Consider the following 20,715-nt stretch of genomic DNA (forward strand, 5'->3'; position numbering starts at 1 on the left):
CCGAGAATGCTCAAGCAGACACTGAAAGTTTGTATGCTTTTATCTTTATAACACAACTTTTATAACTTCCAAGGCCAGAGAATTACATCTGGAGCATGAACCAAACATTTTCTGGAACAACTCACGCTGTGAAAAACGTCATATAACACAATAAGAATACTGAAAACATTAAAGGTTCATGAGGTCAGTCTGTGCTCAACGTACCAGTTTTTTTTTTGTGCCACTGTCATCATCGGTCCCCAAAGAGATAAAAATAAGTCTTATTTTCTTTCATGCTTCAGTTACTGTACAGAGTGGGGCTAATGATGCTAGCTAATGTTAGCAAGCTGGGTCACTATTAGCTCTGATGTGTCATAACGTCATAATGCATAAGGTTATACACAAATTATTACATCACAATGCTCTACATTAAACTCCCTACTTTGTGAGTAGTGAATGATTTCGGACACAGCCTCTGACAACATTATGGAAAGATTTAAATTAACCCTTAATTCACCCACTTCTGAAAAATATTCTGCCTCTACACACACACTAACATGACTGTTTATTTAAATGGAGTCTGGTGGGTTTGGTGACGGTGATTTCAGGGCTGTTTCTGGTTAAACAAAAAGGATCTGACTCTTTAACACAAAGCTCTATCTCTGTAGGGATCCTTTCATAATGTTGTCAGACACTTAGAATAACAATCTGAGCCTGTCAGTGACAAAAACAAACACTTTTAGTGGACGGACACTGATGGTGCTCAATTTTCTGCAGCGATTACATTACGGCCTGTTTCACTGCTGCAGCGCTCTCTCTTAATACACGACCAGTTTCAAAAACTGTTGTTCGTATTTGTCACTTAAACTAAAACAAAAATACCAATGTTTTTCTTTAAATGATCTTCAATAATTAAATGAAACATTACTTTAAATATTTTTATTCCACACATTTTGTTCTTATACTTAATTATTTGAGTCTATTGTTCAGTTTTAAAGAGACAGACACCAAAAACAAAACAGACCCACAGACTGATTTTACATTCCAATAGCTGTATTTCGTAACATCGCTGGAAATATTACAGATTATTGTGATGTTTCATATAACCATTTTTCTAAAACCAGATTATTAAACGTCACACAGATTTTTCCCAGAGCAACAGACAGGAAGCGTTTGTGGAGTCGTCGAGCTCCGTACAGTCAGGAACACACACACACGGTGCATCCAAACCAAAGCTTATGATCCAACAGGGCGAAACATCAGACATGAAATGTGATTTCACTTCACAAAGCAGAGACGTCTTTATTGGATTACTGATCGCTCCATCAGACGAGTCATCCTCAGAGATTAAAAGGTGGATTTCTGAGCAAGTTTAAAGGGTCAGTTCACTCAAATTACAAAAATATTTTGGCTCTGGAGATAGTTTTGGTTTTATCTGTCCTGGTTCTGTCTCTTGATATTTCTGCCTCGATTCAGATGCGCCAGAAGTGAACAGGCATGACTCTAGAACACCGAAATGTTTCTGAGCATCACAAACACCCTGAAATGACTCTGTATGATGGTGGCTGGCTGCAGTTTAGGTCATTAACTCCACCCCCTCCATGTAAGCAAATACCATCAAAGTACACGTCAAGTAAATTTTTCCCAAACACGGTTTCTGTCACTCTAGTAGTTCGTAGCACGCTGATGTTTGTTCAGCTGTTTGTTTTGCTGATGATGTGTTCGTCTGTTGTCATATTTAGTTTCCTTAGTGGACATTTAAAGGCCCAGACACACCAAACCTGACTGTTGCATCACCACGTCACCTGTGTCTCCGCCACAAAGTTGCACATGATCACACCACAAAGACAACAGCGAATCAGCACACGTTCTACACCCACGAGAGGAAATAACTCTCCACACCAGCAGGCAGCAGTAGTCTGTATTTATCATTAAAAAATGGAAACTGGAAGATCGATAGGATGGATTCAAGACGCTAGTTAGCCAGTTAGCACATTAACAACATAACCTGATGTTAAAAGAACAAATGATCTTTACTGTGTGCCAGCGAACAGTAAAACTGACAATTATGAACCATTTCTGCTAAAGAACTCAGTGGCTACAAAAAATAATCTTCCTTAATGTAACACATTTTGGTCTCTGGTAGTTGTTTACTTTCCTCACTTCTGTTTCTCTTCTTGTGCTCTGAGCTAAATTCAGGAGTGATTTCTCTTACCGATGGGCTCCGACGCCGATTTAACGTGCTCAATCTGCCAGAAAACAGCCAACAAAGGCAGATTACTGCCGACTGGGGCCAATGGTGCAGGACACACTGCAAAATTAGTTCGACAGACACTCACCATCGGCTGGACGCTGACTGCTGGCTGACTGTGGGCTTGGTGTGTCAGGGACTTGCGTCATATGTCATCATGTATGATCATGATTTATTCATCTGGTTCCTTTGTACTTGCTGAATTTTCTCTGTATTGATGCACTAACGTTTCAACGTCAATGAAGTGTTAAAACGTTGAGCAATATTTTTTACTTTTGCTCAAATTTCTGAGGTTTTCAGATTTAAAATGTGCCAAAAAAAAGCCCTGACTGTCAGCCTGGTGTTAAAGTCTCTCTCTCAGAGCAGAGAACAAAGTGTTTACAGTGAGGTGTGCATTATCCAGAGCGATGGGGACGCTGGTTTATCACACAGCAGCTGATTTTTTTTTTTTTTTTTTGAATCTGAAAGCCTGAACAAATAAAACCCAAACTATCTTCATGGCTGGATCAGCAGAGGTACGTGAGGAAGTGTTTGTATTTATCAGTGATTTGAGTGAAGTGACCCTTGAAGCAAACAGAACCTGCTGCACAAACAGAGTGATTCTGTACACACACACACACACGCGCGCACACACAAACACACACAGGACGACAGGTCAGCTGTGTTTCTCACCTCTACAGTACGTCACAATGTAACATGAAATCCCACTGAGTAAACACACATCAGTGTACTCATCGACCTGAATTACTTCTCAAGCGTGTGTGTACCCCCCCAACACACACTCTAACACACACACACACACACACACTCTCTCACACACCCACACACACGTACACACCTGCTACTTTGTTCAGTGATATAACGAGACATTAGCTTTCAGGTTCTCCCACATCATGAGGTGATTTCACAGAAAACAGAGAACAATACAACAGTTATGGTACAATTAAATATCTGATGTGGATATCAAAAATACCAGACCTTCCTCTCAAGATGCAATTTCAAAATAAATATTTTTTCCTCTATCAATTCTTACTGATTATATTATATCTTCAGTGAGGCTTAAGGACTTTGGCAGTAAGCAGTGCACACACAGTTCGACCTGCAGATTCAACACTTATTACAGTTTACTGTCAGTAATGAACATTCAGCTTTTGTTTTTGAAATCACAGAAGCTCAGCACAGGGCGAACGCCAGCGTATGATGAAGAGCTGCAGAGCTGCAGATTGTATTTTCTCTGTCTTGTACTGCGAGTCATTTCCTGTGTTTCTCATTGAAGTAGAGAGTCTATAAGTCTCTGTGTCCTGTAACTTACAAACACAAAAGCCTGTAGCGACAACAAAGCAAGGCTGCCCTAATGCCACGACACGACGCTGCCCTGATACGGTCACAGGATGGCATGAAATGTGAAAACGTCACTGCTGCAGCTGTCTGAGGAAAAAGGCTGAGGATAAGGAAGATGCAAGACAGATTTTACACCATTTAAAGCTCCATTAATCAATATCTTTATGGCCACATCACACATCAAACGGGACAGCCCTTTTTAACTTTGGCCTCTTTTAGTTCACTTTTAATTTCCCAGATGGTTCAGACACAACGCTCTCATCAACCTGACAAACCCACTGCACCACTGTACGCTGCGTACCCAGCACAAAATGGCAGACAGACACAGTTAGAGACCAGCCGGTCGGACATTTAGCAGTTAAAGAGACAGACATTTTTCTGAGGAGCTGATGGAGAACAAACCACAGCTAAACGCAGAGAAAATACTGGACATTAATTCTTCATGTGGACAAAAACACGACTCCAACAGGATGATGATTTTGTTCTGAATCTGCTAGATGACTGCTGAAACCTTACACCATATCCTGAGGAGAGATGGGCTTGAGTGCTCGAGTTCTTGATTTGGATGTCAGTATTAAGTCAACATACAGATTAATGGCTGCACAACCTCCCACACCTGAACACATATTTTTTCACTTTAAAATTGGTAAAATCTCACTTCAATGTAGAGGTATGTGCAGCGAATCACTTAGCCCAGCGTGTCTTTGCCCTCCTGTCCCTGTTTAACATGACACACTAGGAGACGACTTCTGTGGGAGTGTGTTAATACCAAGACTTAAGACGTTACGGTGACGGTGTGAGTTTGTTTAGACTGTTTAACGGCTCAGTAACAGATATTAGCCGCTGCTGTTGTGTTAGCTTGTGCTTTCCAAACAGACATTAAACCGAGCGGGGGGAGAATGGTGCGGAGACGGTCCTTTAGTGCCGTGTCTAACGCATGTAACAGCAGCAACAGAAAGTTTACTGATTTTTTTCAGTGAACATTGACTTTATGGTTTGTCAGGCTAATTAAAGCCTGGTTGTTCAAGAGGTACTTCAAATGTCACTTGTTTTCTGCTGTTGGCCAATATACACTGCTTATTTTATGTTATTTTTTCTTTTGTTAATACAAAAAACACTTTTTATATTGTGATACCTACTGGAAACTACACACAATATAGCAAGTAGTATTAGTAAGTAGTTGTAGTGATTGTAGTGAAGTGAGTAGGTTGTTACCAGCGATAGTCATTCTCCAGAAACTTTCAGCTCCCTGGCGATCTCTCCCTCCAGCCTACTGCGAGGCTGCTGTAGTGAAATGAGGAGGTGTTGTTTAAATAACTCCTCATTGTAATATCATGAATCATGCTTTCAACGCAAGCAACAGGAATAAATGGAAAAAGCTTGAAACGATGCGCAATGCTGCATCACATGCAGCCAGTTAGAACATTCCAAGAGAAAATTCAATCAATAATTTTGTTGCTGATGCTCATTCACGTCACATTCAGCTATGACAGCTTAATAATGTGACAGCAAGTCAGGGCTGTGAGCCTCTGGGTGTTTCTGCCCTCTAGTGGCCAAAGATCGATTAATGCAGCTTTAAGGAAAGAGCCTGTGTAACAGAGTGACAGCGACAGAGAGTTTGTAAAGATGCAGGGAGCCACGTGTTGTAAGGTGGAGCTTTACTGTCAGACAGGTGAACTGAACTAGTGGACTGTCAGGAGGCTCAGTGGCGTCACTGGTGTGTGCTCCCAGTGTGCTTTTAGAAAAGGCGATGAACAGCACGTATGGCATTGTCATGTGATTCTCCATCACAGAGCTGAGTGTGAGGATCAGCTGCCCATTCATTACGACTCAAGACACAGTAGTCTTCAAGCTACAGGAGAAGCGAGGCTGTAACACAGTACGATGCTGATTGACAACAACGATGATGATTGTAATGTTACGGATGTAACAACAGTAGTTTCTAACCGCTCCACCTCTACGGCTCTGCTGTGTGAGTGGCTCCGACCTCGAGGGGCGTCTCAGGATGGGGGAGGCTTTCTGGACTGTCCGTCCACAACTCCATCGACTCCTGAGTGTCAAAGAACTCGTCAGGTCCCTCAGGAGACTGGGGCGTCTGGGAGCTGGAGCCCGCCTCGCTGCTGCTCTCTCTGAGCTCCAGCAACACAGGCAGAGATCCAGGGAGGCAGTAACCCTCCATCCGAGCCAGAGTGAGCTCCGCTAACGCAGAGCAGGGTGCTCTCAGGCCAGGGTCTGAAATTGCAACACCACAGGCGTCCAAGACTGCAGGAGCCACCTCTGGCACTTCCTGTGTGCATTCAGGATCATCAGGCTGCTGATCAGTCACAGCGCAGAGCTCAGCGTCCTCCTCCGGTGAGTTATTTGGAGTCAGAGGGACTTCGGTCGGGTTTGAACCTGCGGGGCAAGTTGGGTCGAGACCTTGTGGGAGCATTGACTGAGTAGCAATGTTTTGAGAGGAGTGAGTTTCCTCGCTGCTCTGAGGCGTGAGCGAGATCTTCTCACTGAAGCTGAAGCGTGGGGACGTGTCAGCTGTGGTGGGAGAGGACGGCCCAGCGCTGGACACCGTGCTGGAAGGACCGCTGCTGTCTGCAGGAACAGGAAACACCCACAGCACCAGTATGAGAGGGAATATAAACACAGACAGGGTTCATACAGACATGACAAAATTAGTACTTTTTCAAGGACTTCACTGAAAGCAAAGGTGAACACAGTATGAAGAAAGGAGAAGGCATCTTTAAATTAAACCATGTGGAAATGATGCCAGCTGGAACGAATGGAAATTTCACTTTCAGTTTTTGATGGAGCTATGACGTCAGCACACCGCTTAAGAGACAGGAAAACTAATCACAGTGAAAAGCCGGATCATTAAGTTAAGTCATGCCGGGGTCATAAGAGTCGAGGGAAAGTAGAAATAAACCATGATGTCTTGTGAGACATATTGCGTCCTGTGCATCTGTTTGTTCAGACACTCTTTACATCTTCCACGATGAGGGTGGGCGGTACTTGGCAAATGCCGGTTACTATAACTATCGATTTCCAACCATGCTGGATTAAATTTGTTAAATTGTCAAATTTGTTTTCAGTAACAAGGTTCATCAAGTCGAAGGAGAGCATGCCATGGTCACGCTGCAGAATGACGCCAGATGGTGACAGGTGAAAATTTTAGAAATTTAAATTATAATGACTTGATAAACAAAACTTTGACCAAAATATAAGACAGTGTTTTATGGTTCATCTAAATTTCAAGGACTTTTTAAAGACTTGGTTAAAGAAGTGGCTATTTTCAAAGTATTCCAGTCCTCGATATCGCTCCTCAAAATTTAAGCACTTCACGCCCCCTGTGTGAACCCTGCAGAGCTACTATGTTGAGATTCATTTAGTTAAACGTGTCAAAAACAGAAAAAAGATGTAAAACTTGATCAGGATTCATTTGCAAGAAAAGACCAAAGAGTTGGTTCACTGGGTTCATCTGAAGAGATGACAGGAAGCTCAAACAGAGACTAAACTGCGAGGCTGTAACGGACGACTTGTATTCCATAAATAATCCACAGACGTCTGAGACTGAGACAGCCGAGGGAGGCCAACCTAGAAATGTCAAATCTTGGTGGGAACAAGGAGCTGCTGTGATACTCACACCACGGAGGTCTGTCAGAACGAGATCTGAGAGAGATGGAGGAAGAGAGGACTCTCTGAGGGATGTACGCGTCCACTGACGGCTGGTTGTGTGCGTCGAACATGGCGGACAGAGCTGTGGGGATAAAGCAACAGGTCACGTTAAGAGATGATGATGGTGTCTGTACAGTGAGTAACGACATGACTTTGTGTTTGTTTCTAACCTCTGGTGGTCCTCGTGTGTGGATCCCCTGCGCTCTCGCACACACTGGTGAGGAACTCGTTGACCTGTTTTAGCGACAGCGAGTTGTGCAGCGTCTCCAGAGGATAGATGGAGGGCACCATGGAGCAGCCTTCGAAGCCTGCGGCAGAGGAGAGACATGATGCCCGCAGGCATATCAGCCCTCGGTTAGACCGGGCAGTCAGAAGAGGAACAGGCAGAACCACTTCAGCTGACACCTGACACCACCACCACCCTCACGCTACACCTCAACACAGTGCTCTGAAATCCTGCTACTGTTTTCAAACGGGCCCTGACCTGCGGCAAACTCCTGCCAGCCTCGACGCTTCATTTCCACACAGGCAAGTTGCAAAAAAACCATGCTGGACGCCAAGACAACATGACACCATATCAAACTGTTATAAGTCTACAGATCTCAAAATGTCTCGCTGTATTTGCAAAAGCAAGCAGGACTGAAAATCATAACTTCTGCCTTTTGTGGTCAGTCCCATCACACACAGAAGCTGCAGCTCTCACAGCAGCTGTCCAGACCGCAGCTCACGCCCTACACACATCATCCAAGGCAGTTCATCCACTGTTAGTTCACAACCAAGCCGCATTTCACCAGAGCTCTTCACAGTCACAAAGCGTCAAACCACAGCTCGCCTCAACCGCCTAAAAAACCTCAGAGGAGGACGTGTGTTCATCTGCGCCGGGTTTGAGGACGCCAGAGGTACAGCAAACAAGCAGGAGTCACATGCTGGTTAAGGTCAGGAAGGAAGGAGGCCATTCAGATCTGAGTCAAACAGAGCAGCTGATTCCAGAGAGCTGAACGTGATGTGATCAATAACACCAGCTCCTGTACCTTTAGAGAAACATGGAGGTCCAGGCCAGTGATGATAGATGTATTAAAGTAAAATCTTTAATCTTGAATGGAGACAGCTTGATGCCAAGATGATGCTGCTTTGTCAGCAGCCTCGCCGCAGCAGCAATCTGTTTCTGTGTCACCTAAGCATGTAAATATTCATGTACTATGCTGTCAAGAAGCCACTGCCAATGTGACACTTGTGCAATACGCTGATGTATAAACGGTTAGTGGAGGAATGTGCTGATCATGTTTCTATGGAACCTATCGTACATGGAGCGATGGGTAAACCAGAGTTTTGGTGCCAATATGATTAGTCTGAGGAATAAATGTTCCTTAAAACCCTTTTTTATCAGTACTGAATGTCTAAACACAAGCAGCAGGGTTTTGCCACAAAAAAAAAAAAAAAATTAAGCCCTGTTTGCATGGGTAAAGTATTATCAAGGGACCTCATGTGACTTACAAATTTACCCTCTAAGCCAAGTTTGTATTTTATTTAAATTTACTGACACCGTCAGATATGATGCAAGCGGTTGTTTGTAACTTCACTCCACACGACACAGAAACACCACACAGCACCACTAACGATGGTGCTGGTTTTTTTATTTATCTATCTACTTTTTAAATGCGGGTGAAACAAACAGAAGTGATTGCAAATACAGATCAACCTTTTGGTGGCCTACTTCATGATTAAAATCTTTGTCTTTTTCAGTCCCCTACATATGTTTTGCTGCGATAAAAATAAAGATCAACAAACCGAAACATTTACATTATTAGATAAAAACAGTTTTTGCCACTGAAAAAATGTATTAAAGTACAATATATCCCAATATATGTTATCGCAAAACATTTAAAATCACAATAATATTGTATCATGACTTAAGTATCGTGATATTATCATATCGAGGGGCCTTTGGTGAATCCCACCCCTAATTTTTTGACATTAATATAATCTTATATTAAACTAATCTGACAAAGGGCTAGCAGTAAAACTTTTTCCAACTATTTAACTTTTAAAACTATTACTAAATTAAGTCATTTTTAAGCCAGAGTATCATAAATGCACTGGTTTCCACTGCTCAAATAGAAAAATGTACAAGTTTTCTTTGTCCTCGAGGAATAAAGTCCGTATCTTTCAGGATTTTGGACTGTTGGTCAGACAAAACAAGACATCTGAAGACTTTAACTTGGGCGCTGGGAAATTGTGATGGGAATTTTTTCCCTCTGTTCAGGCATTTTATAGACCAAACACTTAATTGAGAAAATAATTGGCAGATTATTTGATAATAAAGTGGCTGTGAGTTTCAGCCCTACTTTTCATATCTTGTTAGAGTTAAATTCAGAAAAAGTGGCTTCAATTTCATTTCAATTTAAGAAAATCTGATCCTTCAAAATATAAAAAATAAAAATGAGAGAATTACAGTTTGAAGAAAAGGAGGGGGTAAAGCTACTGACACCGCTGCAGAGGGGAAGAGTATCTGTCGCAAAAATAGCCCCAAAATCCCCAAACAGCTCACACCACTCCAGCTTGCAATCTGCATAACCACAGAAACAGGCAAGCATGCAGAAACATCAAGAGGCAAAGCATGAGTCAACCACAGAACAAGCACAGTCCCAACTAAACCGTGAGCAGTGGTTGAACAGGGCGTGAGGCTGGGGGGGATGGAGGGCGGGGCCAGGGGCTGACCGTGAAGGTACTCTAGGGGACCTTGGCCGGAGATGAGCCAGTTTCGGAAGAGGCGGAGGTGGTAGGAGCACTGGTGGAGGTGGTGGGCCAGCGCCCCGTCCAGACAGAGGTGGCGGCCCAGGTTAGGGTCGTTGGAGAAATGCCTCAACAACTGGGCCATACGGTGCTCCTCCATGGGTTCTGAGGAAGAAGAGGGAGAGCGAGGAGGGACAGAGCAGTGGAGGAGGAGGAGGAGGAGGAGGAGGAGGAGCGGTACAAAAGACATGAAACGATAGGATATAAGCGAGGAAGAGAGAAGGACTGAAGTACGATACAGATGAGAGGGGGAAGTTTGGTGAGGAAGGGAGGGATACAGAGAAAGGAGATAGGAAGGAGGAGATGTGTAGTGTGTGTGTGTGTGTGTGTGTGTGTGTGAGTGAGTGAGTGAGAGAGAGAGAGAGGTGTTGCTGTAAACTGGAGAGGCAGCCCACAGCTCATCATGGCCGCCAAACAGCCGGAGATCAGAAGAAGCAGCAAATCATCTCAAGCAACTTTCTGAGACAAAATCAACCAGCACTTGAGCGAAGCCTTTTAACACCACACTGACAGTACACACACTGTGTTGCTCCTCTGCAGCGTCTCAGTTTTACTGTAAAAATAACATTGATCCAATTCATGAGAATCCACGAAGGAGCAAGTGCGACACAGGACACTCACAGGAAGCGGCGTAGCCTAAAATTAACCACAGCGTCGCAGCCACCTCCCCAAACACACACTGCAGAAGCTTTTACATGTGCAGAGAAATCTTGTGTCCACATCAACAAACAATTTTGGCAACTGATGTCATCTTATTACGCTGATTACACAAAACTGCAGATGGACATTTGGTGCCAACACAGAACTGCATCACCACACGGGGGGCCGTCGTACCTGCTGCAGTGCACCAGAGAAGTGGAGCCACTGTGTCATCTTGTGTTCCTGTGGTGGATAATATATGTGAGAGGAAACACATGCTAATGTAGTGTGTGGAAGTTACTCTGAGTGTAGGGTATCAACTTAAGCAACAGTTCCAAATCAAAATGAAATGGTTACTCAAGATAATCCACAGACCTTGTTATGAACAGTTTTATTACGGAACTATTTTCTTTCTACTCAACTACACCCGCCAACGGTATTACCGCGCAGAAGGAAGCGTGTATCTACTTCTAGTTCACCTAGCACCACTGAGCTAGCTAATATTACAGCTCAGCCAAGAAGGATGCCATTCACAGGGTTCATACCTTATACAGTACTTATTCAAGCTTTTCAGACTTCAATCGAAGCAAAGGTTACATTTTCAAATATAACTTTCTGTGAAACAAATAAATGAAGGGATCAATGTCTCTCTTTTCAGTGACGGGTTATTTATCACACTCATTTTAGGCATAACTGTGTGACTTGCTGAATGGCTGACCTTTACACAACTTGATTATTCATGTCTTTCATTTTTTATTTCTTTATTATTTTATTTTATTTTTTATTCTAACCAAAGCTTGTTTGTTTCTTTGAAACATGTCCGAATAAACATTATTCTATTCTATTCTAAAAAATCCTCAACAAAGCCTTTGAGCAGCATGAGAGCTTTGGTGCTTATACTTCCATAATGCACCACTTCTTTGCGCTTCAAAAAGTCCAATTCAGAAGTTTCAGAGCAAGACCATCACCATAACCATAGAGACTCACTGTAACTCAACTCCCATCCAGTGAGTGGCCTGCACACGGAGCAAATGCAGAGGGAAAGAGCTTGCTGCGCTTAGCTGATATCAGACAGAACCGTCACCTTGTTACGAAAAGGAGTACACATCGCTGAGACAGTTAAAGTCCTCTTTAAAACAGAACCATCTGAAAGCAGAGTGAGGAAATGATGCCACCCGAAACTTACGTTTAACTCTGAGTTTTCGGCACCGGCGATCTAAAGAAGAGAGAGGAAAACAAATAAAAGTGACAAGCCAGCTTGTGAGTCTTGTGAAGTTTAGTCATGCCCACAAGGGTTACTGGTTTCACTGGGGTTTTTCAGAGTGGGGCAGAGTATAGATAAAGTACAATGTGTACCATGACTTGATCAACACAATGTTGGTCAAAATATGAGACAGCATTATGTCAGGGTTTCCCACAGTCATTTATTTTAGCAATTTGCCACAGTTAAAACATCTGCCGCCACAAATATTTTTTTGGAGCTGGACCATTTATTAGGAGTGCTATTGAAAAATACTGCTCTGTTATTTATAGCACCACGCTGTCTATGAGCAGATCACACTCAGGACACAGACGGAGCAGCAGAACATCAGGCGCACTGAAAGTGAAACTTAACAGTTCATTCTGCCGGGTCTAAAACTCTGAATTCACTCGCAGCAGCTGCTCCTCTTTGAGCTGATCAGCTCTGATCAGATTGACGGATCAATTTTCCACCCTGCGAGTCTCAAACTGCTGCTGAGGACAAAAATAAACTCATGAAGAGCTTCGCCTGCGCTGCATTCACTGACCCACAAAAACATCAGAATTTAGACCACAGAATGTTTTTCCCCCTTTAAATGAGCATGTCCCTTAAATGTATCAAACAAACAAAATGTGCTGTCACTGCCCATTCTCCTGTCGTTGTCAGCTACCACCACACACTCTAATACTGTGTGAAACACTGTGTGTGCTTCAGCTGAATTTCAATTAATTTTAGGCACTTAAAAAAAGGATGTTGCAATGTTACGAGCACAAGTCTCTTGTCCCTGAGTAGATGTATGCCTCCTTCTGCACGGCTATATATTCGACGAGCGTAGTACGGTCGAAGAAAACAGTTCCTACATGAAACTGCTCACAACAAGGTCTGCGGATTATCTTTAATAACCAAGTCATGATTTCTGGAAAGAGACATTGTTGTTGAGTTTTTCAAATATTTTTATTTTGTAGTTGTGATCTTAGGGTGAATTGTCAGTTTGAAGTCCGACTGTCGTGTTCACACGTTACTGCTCTGGTTGATGAGTCGACTCTGGCAGAAACTCGCTACCAAAACGCTTGTGGATGAACATCAATGCCCGTCACACTCGTTGAACCACAGAAAACTTAATACGAAACAATCCAACTTCAATCCAACAACAGAGAAATCAGATGTACAAAAACCCAGACTGACCAAAACTTGAACTTGAAAACCTGAATTTAAAACATTCAAACCATCCTGGTCTCCAAACAGACAAAGTCACCTGTTGGTTCACAACACCATCTTATTGTTAGTGCTTCCCTTCTGCCTCATCGAGAAATACACTCAAGAAATGAAGCAAAATTAATAAAAAAGCGAAGTAGAGACATTCAGTCGTAGCCACAAACAGCCATTGCACTTCTTCGTTAATAATTAAATATCTGGACGACCACACCTGTGCACTGAGAACATTCAAAAGCATGTGTGTGCTTATGGATCAAAACAAAACTGACTGATGTTTCCGTCAGAACAGACAGGAGATGAGATGAACAATGGTTTAACACTTCCTCTGTTTGTCAGTAAGAGCTGATCCTGGCTCAGTCAGCTGTGACTGAACCATATTCACCCAGTAATCCCCATAACATAGGCAGAAAGATCCCAGGTTAGCATGAAGCTGAGGTCAGAGGAAGGGTTAAACATTCATGTGCTGCTGGTGGCGTTTCAACAATAAGCTCAATTCACATCCTCCACAATGATGGCAGGTGTGTATTTTATGTAATCACTGTGTACACATGCACACACAAGCACACACACACACACACACACACAGACTCACACACATCTGTCCACTGGAGGAAAGATAACTGAATTACTGGGTAATGGTGATCAATTTACAAACTGAATGCAGGATGTTAAACAGGGTTCCCACCCCTGGCTCAGTACAAACCTTCATCATGAGGCGCTCTGCTTTATTCTGTTGCTTTTCAAACTTGAAAACAGTGAAGAGAGATGAAGCTTAAAGTTTAAAACAGGAATGATGAATCTGGTTTCTAGTAGAGGTCCAAAAAGAGACTAATTATATAGTATAACAGATTTTTTAAGTCCCTTGACTGGTCACAGGGAGTACTGCTGTGCAGTTTATCTTCTGTGGCTCAGGATGACCGGGGTTATCTCTACATGGCGGCTCATTTCTAACTCGGGAAGCACAGATTTTGAAACACCGATATTTTAATTAACAATTTGGCCATTAGCCGATACCAATGTTTTTATATTGTGGTCTATTTTATAATGTTGTTTTTTATTGCCCCTTTTGTGCCAGGGACAAAACTGGACTGTTTTATAGTAACTTAAAAATCCTTCATTAGTTAGTTAACACCAAAAACATGTTTTGTGAGGTCACACTGACCTTGACCTTTAGCCTTCAACCACCAGATTCTAATCTGTAAATTCTTCAGTCAAAGTGGATGTTTGTGCCAAATTTGAAGAAATTCCCTCAACGTGTTCCAGAGATGTCACGTTCATGAGAATGAGACGGATGCAAGGTCTCAGTGACCTTGACCTTTGACCGCCAAAATCTAACCAGTTAGTTGTTGAGTCCAAGTGGACGTTTGTGTAAAATTTAAAGACATTCCCTCAAAGCATTCTTGAGATATCGAGCTCACAAGAATGGAAAAGTCAAAGTCACAGTGACCTTGACCTTTGATCACCAAAATCTAAACACTTCATGGTTGAATCCAAGGGTACGTTTGTGCCAAACTGAAGAAATTCTCGCGGAAGACGTAAGGTCTCTGGGAACGGCTATTGCTGGCACAAAGGCATAAAAAAAACCAACAAAAAAATAATAACCTTTTTGCTATATACATCATAATCCCCTCTCTAACATCTATTTCATATTGCTGTTAAAAAAACTCATTTAAAGAGCTGTAGTGATTTGTTTTCGCCTAAATCGATTACGCTGACCACATCATGAGAACGTTATAATTTGCCTTCGCACATTACTCATTTGTACTGAATAGAGTTTGAACGCATCATAATATTGCTCAATGCAGCCATCATGAGTTGTTATTGCAGCCACCAGCTGCTACCAGCTAACGTTAACTCACAGTCCTCCTGCTGATATCAACATGGATTTGTTGTTAACAATGTGGTGTTATCAGCTAAACGACAGAGCGCGTCCCCTGATGCGATGACAGTGAGTTTACTGTGTCCTTTTGTCCTGAGGAAGATCTTTGTTTATCCCAAACACGTTTTCTATTGTCCCGGAGATGGCGGGATGCTGGCTGCTAACGTTACTAGCCATCTCAGTCATTGTATTCTTCCTGTACCTGCTCATTAATTTAAGTTTGTAGCCGTCACTCTCAAGCTCTACTTCTAAGCCTGTGCAAAATCGATGTGACACAATGTAAAAATATCGGCCACTGACATCTGTGAATGTCATCTTATTTGCTGATAGGTTGATGGCAGTCAACAAAGCGAATATCGGCCGAAACCAATTTTCAGTCGATAAATTAGTGCATCCCCATTTCTAACAGAAGTTCTGCGCAACAAATGAAGAGCGTTCAAAGACGTTTGAAAGACCTAACGACAGACACTACTGAGCTGAACTGGAAGAGTCGGATCAAGTGTTTTGGAGCTCGACCCACAACAGGGGCTAAAAGTCAGGATCTCTCAGCTTCTGCTGTTTCCATTCTCAACCTCCTTTGTCTCTTGCAAGTCCCCAAACTTTATGGGAGTGTGACACTAAATTAAAGTGGGCCTTTAATAAATTGTTTTGACACTGACCTCCAGAAATGAATGTGACAAAATATTTGCTGATATCAGTTATGACTTTAAAAAGAAAAAGGCTGGCATCGCAGTAAAGTTGTTTGGACTACAAGTGCTGCTGGAGTTTTGACCTCTATAAATATTCCCATTATCCATGCACTTTTGAAGGAGGCGAAGTTGTGCCAGATTCTTTACTCTGCTGGTTATTTTGTCTTAACGTGACAGAGGGAGACACAGCCCAGATAAATGACTCCAGTACTGACCTGTCTCTTCTCCAGCAGGATCAGAACAGGGATTTATTTAGCCTGTCGCCAAGATTAGTCCTTCTTTGTTGCACTATATTTACTGTCCAAAAACAAATGTTGTGTTCACTGCATGTATACTGTGTTTTACTACCAAGATCTCAATTTACTGCTCTGGTTTTGAACAACGGCCTCAGTGTTCAGCCAGACGAATGCTGGAGCAAGGCCACAGTAACCATGGCAACCACTATGCACCATGTAAACAGCAGTAATGAAGCACTGCGAGACAGTAAACTAAAATGAAATCAGACTCAGGCTGGATTTACAACAGATATATTATCCTTTATCCCCAGGCTGAGCTGTATTAAAGAACTGTTTCATGAAAGTCTGTTGTGTTGTTTTCCTTCATTCTCCATTTTATCTGTGAAACAGTGTCGGTAACTGATAGCATCACTGAGATATAAAATTACACAGTGATAAAAGATTTGGCCATGTCACCTACCCCTAATATATGATGTTTAAGAAATCAAAATACTCCAGAAACTGGACTCAAGTGGAAAATAGGAACTGACAGATACTAAATTATACTTTGAAAATGCACCACAGTGAAAATCTCTACAGTTAATGTTGGTTTTACAGTGAATGTTTGTGAAATGTTGACTATAGTTAACTGAGGTAAGCAAAACCTTGCTTTAACCTACTGTAGGGCAGTTGAGGATGATTCAGTTTGTTAGACAGTCTTTTGTTAAAGCTGGGGTAGGCAGTTTCATCTTGGCGTCATTGGGGAAAAATCCCATAATAACCTTTGAACATGCTGTAATTTAGGTGGTCTAAGAGAAAACTAGTCTTCTGCACCTCCTCTTGGCTCTGTTATTGGGTTCTGGGAGACGGGAGACTTTGGCCAATCACAGATCATTTCAGAGAGAGGGCGTTCCTATTGGCTGTTCTACGAATGCAGAAAGGAAATGCAATGGCGGAGAATGACAATAAATGAAATAAAACCTGTTGAAATCAGCGAAGCATTTCAAAGATGGGGAGAAAACTTTGCTCATAGTTTAGTCTTCTGCCAGAAGGAGCCATAGGTTCACGGCTGCGGCTTCAAGTTCACGTTTATACAGCTAACGTTGGCTAGCGCCTTGAGTCAGTGTGTCCTGCCTAAGGGATTTAAGGCTCAGACGTTCCACATTGAACGTCCACAGACAGCTGCGGTTACACAGACAAAAACACGGTTCTATTCATAGTACAGTTAACGGTCCAGTTCAGTCCCCAGTATTTAACAGGAGGGCTGGGAGGTGAGCCTCCCGTCCTCCTACCACCAACATCGGATGAAAGTAAGTAAGAAGATGCTGTTGGGTCCAGAGTGAATGTCGTTCTAATATCCAACTTAAAACTAACTTCAACATGGTGAGGTGAGGCTAGCTTGACAGCAATGTTTTGGACTGGAGTGTGGAGCAAGAGATTGGAGCATGTGCAGTCGGTGTGCTTGCTGTGTCTACAGTCCACATAGTCACAAAAAATGGGCTGCACATGGATGTCCACAAAGGGGTCGGAACGAGCCCTCACAGACATTTGTGGGTGACAACATTAACGTCACACAGACCAAGGTGGATCCTAGCAGACACACAGACGCAGAAACTGTGTATTGGATTTAACGGGCACAGACCTTCAGTTTGAAGCTATACAAAATCAAACAATGTAAACTCTAATGCCAGGGTCTGATCCCAGACTGCCCCAACTCCCTGCTAGGTCAGCAAACTTTCTGTTGCTGCCATTACACGAGTTAAACCCAGCCCTGCTGCTGGCTGCCAGCCCGCTTTGACCCATGAATTGTTACAGCTGCTGCCCAAAGCACCGTCTCCGAGCTGCTGCCCGCTCTTCTAATGGAAAAGCAGCCCACAGCGGTGGGGAGCAAGGCGGGGGGACCGTGGTATAGCTAGCAGCTAATTCTTGTCTCATTTGTGGTCCGATAAACACAGAGAGCGGGGCAAGGAGGGCTAAGATTATGAGCTGCGCACAAATCTACAATGAACTAAGTTAAAATAAATCAATGTATGGGAAACACTAGGTGACTGTATGAAGCGCATGCATATGCCTGTGGTTGTCTGGTGGGAGGGGCCTAGGACAGACAGGAGAGAGCTGCAGGAGGAGGGTGTATTTTCAAACTCTGTTGGGTTTTTTGTCTTTTTCAGAAAACTGCCAACCCCTGCTTTAATCACCGATCACTTATAAGTGAAGTCTATGCAGTGAATAGATTTTGGGTAAAATGCTGTAAAATACTGCAAATTGGAAATGTTTCCCTGCTGATATACTGTTTTTTTAGAGGTACCACGAGGCCTTTATAAAAATTGCTGACATTCCCCGTCTCCTAATTTCTTGAAATTTTACAAATTCAAGTACCAGTGGGAACCCTGGTTAGAAAGAGAATGTCAGGTAGTGTTAGAAAAGTAAGAGTCCAAAGCATATGAGTAAACAAAAATAAATAAATCATTAGAAAAAAAGGTAACGGAAACCTGGAATGCTGGAGGGCCATGTGGGAAAAAAACCAAAACCCAAGGTCAAAAAATAAAAGTTTGAAGACATGCAAGACAAAGGGAGGTGAAGTGGAAAAATACTTGAAAGAAGCAGACGTACCATTAGTCGGAAACTTTGCAAACGACACAGAAAATCGTTTTACTGCCGGCATAGACAACAACTCTGAGGAAATAAAAAAAAAAAATCACTAGTGTTACTATGAGCCACAGTGACTTGTATAATCATGTTTAATCATTTCCCTGTTCTTCTCTAATGTGGACGCAACAGTGGAAGGATCAACCAGCACCTAAACCTACTGGTTTAAAAATCAGACCTCTCTGATCCAGTCTGTAAAGGAGCCCTGACTGCAGTTACTGTTAGAGATATCTGATGTTTGAAGATGTCTGAGGATGGCTGTGGGGCAACACATGGATGGAACATCTTCTGATGACAAAGTGAGATGAAATGTTTTAACTCAGGAGGTGAAGAGTACACACCAAGAACGTTAAAACTTCAAGAAACATGCCCAATATTCAGCCCTAACCCTTCACAAGGTCTAACCACGACATGATAAACAACAGTCCCAGTAAACACTGTTCAGCCTGTCTGTCATGTACTGAGACAACACTGGAAAATCAACTGTTGAACCTGAGCAGGATTAAGATGCTTCAGCACAGAAACAAATCTAAAAAATGGTACCAACGCTACAGGCACGGAGGAGCATGCACTGAATCAGCACAATTTGGGCGTACTCGACTGCATCGAGACCACAATGCTTCCTTGAAAAGGAGGTGTAACAACAAGATGGATGACAAAGACCAACAGCAAGGCTACATGTGAGACAACCAGGAGGATGGCAGCTGAGAGGAGACTGTACTTCTGTGTAATACCACAGTGACACCTACTGGACAACCTGACGACAGACATCACCAGCTACACAATCATGGTGGCCATATTTGATGCATCATTAAGCCCTTGAATTTAACATTGACCGTTCTTCTTCACATCAAATATTATTCAAAAAATTGTTTGAATAATATTTGCGCACAGTTGCAGCCCTAGCTTTCTGACTCCATCAGCAGAGGGACAACATATGTAGAAAAAAATTAAAGGTGGATGATGAGAATGTAAAACTGCTGTATGACTTCTGCTATAGAGTCAAAATGTATCACATCAGATTATTTCTCTTGGGAGTATCACCAATATTTCTTATTTTAGCAGTGATATCAAAATCTCTCCAGATGTTGGCTACTTGTAAATTTAAGGGGCTGTAATACAAACATGGTTGTATTTAATTATAACCACTGAACAGACTGTAATAGGAAGTCACTGCAGCCATGGACCATGCAAAAGAAAACATGGGAAGATTATGATCGTGAGAATGAAGGGAAGTTAATGGATACGTACTGGTCAACAGCTGCTTCATACATGCAGTAGCTCAAAAATAAAAATCATATTGTTTGCCGTTCAAAGTGAAAATAACATCTCTACATTCTGGAACCAACAAACTCTCAACGCTGACTTGTTTAAAATGACAAGTCCACTGCAAAGTTAATACGACAGCTGACAGAAAGAACATAATCAGGCAAGTTTATGTAACTCTGCAGGAAATTAACCTGACTCCACAAACCAAGCGTACATTTAGAGTACTCTACTATGTGATACTGCATTAAGTTAAGCCTTTGTTACTATTCTATGTTGCTATTATTGGCAAATCCTGTAGCTTTTGCCATGTTTCCTGTTGTGTTCTTCACTCAGATTACACATAGTCTAAATTGGGCCTGAGGCAGCATGTATACGGACTGCTGAAAAGAAATACACCAATTTCACTCAAAGTGGTGTGGAGGAAATAAAAGAAGATGGAAAAATCCAGTGGTTTTGGTGGCTAGAATGAACATGGAGTCTAAAAATACAGAAATTACTAAAACTATAAAATACATGTATGGGCATACATGATGTTTATTTCATTTAAAAGGGATAGTTTGGATCTTTTGAACTGGAGTTGTAAAAGGTTCTTATCGAGTCAGTGTATCACATACATTAGATGTCATTCCCCCAGGCTGGAGTGCCACACAAAAGCTAAGCAATGTACTGCTGTGGACGGAGGCAGCAGCAAAACATGTTTAAATTACCAGTTTAGGTGTACGTGATATTTAGGATATTTTCACTGCTTTACCTTACTGTCTGTGATTTCTATCGCTCTCTCTTCAGAGCCAGACTCCATTGAAAAAAAACAGCGATTTAACATCGCTGAACACAGGAGCTGCTTGTTTACCGCTGCCTCGATCTGTTAGTTAGTTTGTGTTATTGTGTGACTT

General features: G+C 42.4%; 1 protein-coding gene across 13 annotated transcripts in view; it reads right to left on the reverse strand.

Annotated features, from left to right (window-relative positions):
• Positions 1 to 903: 903 nt before the first annotated feature.
• Positions 904 to 20,715, reverse strand: part of ppip5k1a (diphosphoinositol pentakisphosphate kinase 1a) — a 51,658-nt gene continuing 31,846 nt past the window's right edge. For 2 of the 13 annotated variants that reach the window (XM_049593006.1, XM_049592982.1), the window contains 6 exons: positions 11,856 to 11,885; positions 10,865 to 10,912; positions 9,956 to 10,135; positions 7,408 to 7,545; positions 7,206 to 7,319; positions 904 to 6,157 (listed from right to left, as the gene is read on the reverse strand). In XM_049593006.1, the coding sequence (XP_049448963.1) occupies positions 5,529 to 6,157; positions 7,206 to 7,319; positions 7,408 to 7,545; positions 9,956 to 10,135; positions 10,865 to 10,912; positions 11,856 to 11,885 (1,139 nt within the window). In that variant the 3' untranslated portion in view covers positions 904 to 5,528. Of the gene's footprint in view, positions 6,158 to 7,205; positions 7,320 to 7,407; positions 7,546 to 9,955; positions 10,136 to 10,864; positions 10,913 to 11,855; positions 11,886 to 18,517; positions 18,581 to 20,715 lie in introns of all 13 variants that reach the window. The other 11 variants (XM_049593014.1, XM_049592993.1, XM_049593057.1 and 8 more) reach the window with 8 other exon arrangements.

This window comes from Epinephelus fuscoguttatus, linkage group LG2, assembly GCF_011397635.1.
Source record: "Epinephelus fuscoguttatus linkage group LG2, E.fuscoguttatus.final_Chr_v1".
In the NCBI taxonomy this organism is placed as follows: Eukaryota; Metazoa; Chordata; class Actinopteri; order Perciformes; family Serranidae; genus Epinephelus; species Epinephelus fuscoguttatus.